The 6327-nt window shown below is 43.9% G+C and overlaps 1 protein-coding gene across 1 annotated transcript; it reads left to right on the top strand.

The window, feature by feature from the left end:
• Positions 1-2865: 2865 nt before the first annotated feature.
• gbp (glycogen synthase kinase binding protein) lies at positions 2866-4220 on the top strand. The gene has a single exon (XM_010777877.1). The coding sequence runs from the start codon at positions 2990-2992 to the stop codon at positions 3389-3391; it is 402 nt and encodes a 133-aa protein (XP_010776179.1). The 5' UTR covers positions 2866-2989; the 3' UTR covers positions 3392-4220.
• Positions 4221-6327: the final 2107 nt, after the last annotated feature.

Raw genomic sequence — 6327 nt, forward strand, 5'->3', positions numbered from 1 at the left:
ATAACTGTCCTTACCAGCAGGCAGCGGTAGTGTGTATTCGTCATTCAAAAGAGGCAACAGCCAATCAGAGTGATTTCTTTGGCCGACTTTCTTTGGCCGATTCAACATGTTGAACCGAATCGGCCGCGGGAGGTGTGAAACTGTGCCGTAAAGCAACGACGGTGCGGACCTACCTGATTTTGGGAGTCAGAAAAGTCGGGCATTCGCGGAGCCCTACTCAGGTTGGTGTGTCAGGGCCTTAAGTGGGATTGAACGAAATGTAGACAATTTATAAAATGAAGAAACTTTCAAAACCCTTCTGACAGTCGAGGAGCAAATCATGCGCGATGAGCACTTCCATCAATACACAATCATTCAAATTTAAGCTTACAAATCTATGTAATCTAAACATGTGAAGTGAGTGGGTTAAAACCACAAATAATTTACAGTAGAATAAAGGCTATGTTTTAATAATATATGTTCAAAACATAAAATGTGGACTGTAAACAGATGTATAAACAGACTGTGAGTGAGGACACTTCACAGAAATGCTTATGTCTCACACACACACAAGCAAGAAAGGAGGTGAGGTCACAGACACACCACACACACTCACACACAAACAATAAAAGGAGGTGAGGTCACAGCCTTCCCGTTGTTGTGGCGTGTTCAGGGACCATGAGAGAGAGAGCAGCAGCTGCTGTTGCACACAAACAGGAATTGTATCAGTGGTGTTTACCATCGGCGCTGACTCACAGACAGGAACACATGAAAGAGAGGAGGAAGTGTGTGACCCACTTTTCTGCCAGCTCACTTCCTCGAGTCGGGGAGCGACTGCTCAGTGGAGCTAGCACAGTGTGGTTTATTAGCAAAAGGACATCCTTTGACTGTGATGCAGCCTTTAGAACAGTCTCTACGTGCAATGACTCTGCCTATAATGCAACACGTGTAATAACACTGTGCAACAAGCACCTTTTATTTTTACTTTTTATAATGCTGCTACTTATTTTCTACACTTATCTGGGTTTATCTTATTGAAGTGCGCTTGCATCTTTATTCAACAAAGCAGGAGTGAGTCGTAAACCCAGATATGAGTCAGAACTTCCTGTCCCCTGTTCAACGGTTTTCTGAATGTGTTTTTGGTTGTTAAACTGAAATAAGGTCTGTCTTTAACACGAGCCGAAGAGATTTTTAATTTTATGACATAAAATATGTCAGTAAATCCCCCACTGGTGAATTTAAAAACAGATGTTGCTAAGAAGTGTCTAAACATCATCACGCCCAACATGACGGTTGGCCAACACATTTAGATTATCATCACTCTATTTGTAATCTTTTATCTGCAGTGCACTATCCCTTTGCTTTAGCAATGTGCATTTCCCCGATGTGGGGCGAATAAAGCATGTCTGATTCTGATTTACAATCAAAAAGAAAATATACTTCATAAATATGCCATCAACTGCTTATTGTGACCTTTCGGTGGAGGTGTTGTTTGTTTTCTGTTTCAGGAAGGGATGACAGTTTATCTTTTTCTCACATGTTGGTATCTCTCCCAACCGCCACAACCTCCCTGCCATTGAGACACAGCCCAGCCTGCCCTCTGATTGGCTGTGGCACCACGTGGTGAGTGATAGTAGCTCCCTATATGGGCATGTGGGCTCTCTCTCTGACTGGAGCATCAGGTTTAGGCTGGTGTTTCTCAGAAAGAGAAATGTACACCGTGTTCTCCCACAGACACACACCCTCTCTCCTATTGTTGGTGTGTGAACGCTGCCTTCCGATTCACACTCCGTTCACCGCCAAGTTCTTACTGCACCCATTCAGCTGGTTATTAACAATACCTCTGGTGTTCAGGCACAGACACACTGGAGTAAGTTCACAAGCTACCCTGCAGTATACAAAGTCATTCAAACTAGCTGCACCTTTACCAGCTAAGAGAACACTTTAATGATCAATCATTATAAAACATATCATATATATTATTCTGAAATGGACCAATCTGCACAATCACTACTTTTACTGAATCACGATCAGAATACTGGTAAAGGTCCCATTAATTGCATGATAAAATATAATTAAAATATGTGTACGAAAATGTGGAGATGTGCACATACTATAGACAACAATCAGTGGTTGTTTTGACGGAGAAATATACGAGTGTTTCATCAGCCTTTTAAGATGTGTTTTTATATAATGCCACAGTTTAATATATGTTACCTTAGTATAACAACCTTAGCATCAAAAAACCAAATGTTGACTGTTATCAAAAGGTGTGACTATTTCTAAACGGGCTTAAATCAGTTTATTTACACTCATCATAATGGGTGACTCTATCTTAATGCAATGGAGACATAATGTGTGTATCAGCAGTGAACATAGAGTATATTATGGCTGAATCAAGGGTTGCATCATTTCATAACACTGGCTTTGAGTCGATTATTACAATATAATTAATTAATTTCGACATATATTCTTAACACGGCATGAGCTGGTTCATAAAGCACCATGTTTGGATGCGTATCTAATAAAAAATATGCTGTTATGATTATGTTTTAATGTGGGTGTAGTTTAATAAAGAAGGAGCCCTTTGTTTGTTTTGCCTGGACAGACAGCAGCAGTTATCACTTATGTAATGTCCGTCTGAAGGGCCGGTCCAACGCTGCGGGGATTCCGTGTTGAAGCGGGAAAATAAATAAACGTTTATAGCGTAAAGCAAGAATTTCAATTTACTCGTTGCGTTGCATAGTTGTGAATAATGTTGTGGAATTATAAAATGGTATGAAGTAGTTCATTACGTGATAGCAATGTACTTTATTTTGGTTCAAAAAACGCCCCTCCCCGCTGCAGGAAACTTGGTATATTCCAGAACGCGTCACCCATTGTTTACAAATCAAATCGGCTTGTCGGTTCCTGCCGAGCGGCTTGGTGAGAGCAAGTAGCGGCTCTCAGGCGATAAAACTCGAGAAAACACCCCGAAAACAGCCTGAAAACACAGCGAGAAGCCGCCACAATGCCGTGTCGGAAGGAGGACTACATCTTCCTGGAGCAGTCCGTCACCGTGGACTCCAAAGAGGTGGACGCGCTGGTGATTAAGATCGGCGAGGCGCTGCAGTTGCACAGCACCAGCAGCCAGAAACAGAGCGCGTCCTGCGGGGGGAAAGCGAGCAGCAGCGGGGGGGCTCCGGCGCAGAAACACGGCTGCTGCATGCGGATCCGGAGGGCCAGCAGCAGGGCAAACCCCTACAACATCCCCAACCAGGACTGGGACCAAATGAAGCCGTGGAGCAGGAAGAGACTGGCCGTGGATCAGGACGACCCGCACCGGCTGCTGCAGGAGCTGCTGCTGTCCGGGAACCTGATCAAAGAGGCCGTGAAGCGGCTGCAGGACTGTGGGGACACCGTGTCGTCCTGATGAAGAACCGCCGACCACACAGATGTTAATGTCACAGGACTGGTAGCTACGTTTTCTAATTCCCCCCAGGCTGTCCTTTGTTACGTCAGCTGGACAGTTGTTTGAATTTCCCCGGTGCTGCTCTGGACCTATGCTCTGGACCCCAGGAACACTTTGAGGACTTTTCATTAGCAGGACGTTTATTTCACCCTTCCAAAGGCTACTGTCATCCTCCCTGAGATGTTGGGTGGGAATACACATGTTGTGTGTTTTCTGTGACTCCTGAACAATGGTTGAGGCACAGGAACTCAAAACTGGTTCACTTCTTATTGTGGTTTCGAAAGGGGGGTTGGGAGGTTTTTCTAGCCATTCCCTGCTGTGGTAGACTGTTATGATGGGGGTTGGGTGGTTAGAAGTCCCATTTTGTTTACAATCTAATGCTGGGTGTTAATAGCTGCTGTGCAGAGAGGAAGTGCCCCCTCCTCATTTCATTTCAAATCGGGTTGTTCAGGGGTCTTTTCTGTTGGCATTCAACGCAGGACCCCCCCTCCCCCTCCTGAACCTCTGTCAACAGCAGCTCCACATTGCTCCTCTAGATCCATATCCTGTCAACATCAGACATGTGGGGGGCTTTCAGTGATGTAACCTTGTTTGTGAAAGGTCGGCCGTCACACCTGTGGTGCTTTCACCTTTTTGGAATTCCTTCTGAGTTTGTTTTTTGTATTTGTTTCGTCTCGGCGTAAAAGAAAGACGGCCACCACCGCTTCGTACCGAAGTATCTGATCATGTTCCTGAGTTATTCAGGGCCTTTTTTTGTTGTCTTAATAAAACTCATTTTTGTTATTCCAAACCTCCGCAGAGTTTTATTTGGGAACGTCTCTCACTTGTTATTTCAGGAGTTTGTCCTGAATGTGAAAGCGTCCATGCTGCAACGTGAAGGACACATGCCGTTATCAGCCTATAAATACCCCCCCCTCAGCAGCAGGAAAACATGCTTTGCTCCCTCTGCTGCTGTGTGTGTGATACTGACAGTGTGTCTGTTGCTGGGTTGTGTGAGTGTGTGTATGGGTCTGTTGTTGAGTGTGTGAGTCTGTTAATGAGTGTGTGTCTGTTAATGAGTGTGTGTCTGTTACTGAGCGTGTTAGTGTGAGTGTGTGTCTGTTGCTGGGTTGTGTGAGTGTGTTGCTGGGTGTATGTGTCAGTTACTGAGTGTGTGTCTGTTGCTGAGTGTGTTACTGTGTGTGTGTTACTGATGGAGCAGACATCAGGGCGAGGGTCTCCAGATGATCAGGGCACAAACAAATCCTCAGACTATACACACACACACACACACACACAGACAGACAGACAGACAGACAGACATCTGGGTCTTGTTTCAATATTACAGCTCTGGGAAAATTGAGAGTTGCTGCAAAAAAATCCTAACCTGTGGTTGAGTAAAATGAACACTGTTGATTTAACATTCCTCCCTGATTAAACAATTGCGGTCTCTGAAGATACAGAGCAAGTCAATCCTGCATCGATCCATTACCTCCAGAAGCTACGCCCTTAACGATGGACCTTAGCCTGAAGGCTGCGTGTATAAACACCACTTATCGTCCTTCTCTAAACATAAAAAAAATAATATCAATGGTTTAAATATAAAAAAAAAAAAGCAGCGGTTTCAGATCTTAAAAAATGTAGAAGGCTTGAATGTGGACTTCATTTTAATTTCTAAAAAACACAATACTAATGTTTTAACTTTGGATGAGTTTAGAAAATCTATATTTGGTTGAATAACCCAATTACAACCACAGCTTCAATCATCAACATGAAGATGGGTGTAACGTGTCATGTCATTTCAAATCTGCTCTGATTGGTTAGCTGTCCGGCTCTGTTGTGATTGGCAACCGCTCAGAGACGTCCCGCCCCTTAGCCTATCAGGTACAATGTGTTGGAGCGCTAGCCAAAAGAAGCCGGAGTGTTCCATAGTGATGTCACCATGTTCAGGAAGTAAACAAAGAAGTCCGATGGAGGCGTTTCAGACCATTTACATGCACCCAAACCAACAGCACACACTACAGGAGAGGGAACACCCCTACAAGCAGAACAGGGCCTCTTTAATTACAGCCAAGCTGCCTGAGTTTCAGATTCAGAAAACAAAATATGCAGTGTGACGAGTGTACAGTTCCACTAGAGGGCAGTGTGGGCAGTGTACACACACACACACACACACACACACACACACACACACACACACACACACACACACACACACACACACACACACACACACACACACACACACACACACACACACACACACACACACACACACCTTTTATGTGTTCCATGTCCTCTATATATATATTCATAATGCTCTGTTGGAGGAGGACTTCAGTTTCTCATCTCCTATCTACTCGCTGCTGAGCTCATGGTGAGAGAGACTTGGAACACAGTGTCAGGACTCACCTTCTGTTTCTGGCTCTCGGTGTTCTGCTCCTCAGAAACCTTCCTCTCCTGACTGCTCACCTCCATCACACCTGAGGGAGACACAACTCCTACGATCCAACATAAGAAAAAACTCAAATTACTGTAAAAACTACAAATCCATTATCAGAAAAACTACAACTCCCACTGAGCCCATTGTTGGTTATATTTGATTTGATGCCTGTATAACTGCTGCAACAGGTTGTAAACAGATACATGATGAGATTATATAAGATAAAATAAGATAAGAATTACTTAATGATCCCAATTTGGGAAATGTTTGCGTTGCAGCAGCAAAAAGAGACGAGGCATTGCACATCAAAAATCTAAAGACTAGAAATGAACAATCCAAAATGTAAACATCTCAATAGAAATAAAATAGCATTACAAAAAAGTAGAAAGTACACATGTTAAATTCACAGTAATGATTCCTTTGATGATGACGAACCTTGGGCCCCCTGGTGGTCCGGGGGGGTGCTGTAGGGGTT

This window comes from Notothenia coriiceps, unplaced genomic scaffold (assembly GCF_000735185.1).
Source record: "Notothenia coriiceps isolate Sejong01 unplaced genomic scaffold, NC01 NC01_scaffold00018770, whole genome shotgun sequence".
Lineage (NCBI taxonomy): Eukaryota > Metazoa > Chordata > Actinopteri > Perciformes > Nototheniidae > Notothenia > Notothenia coriiceps.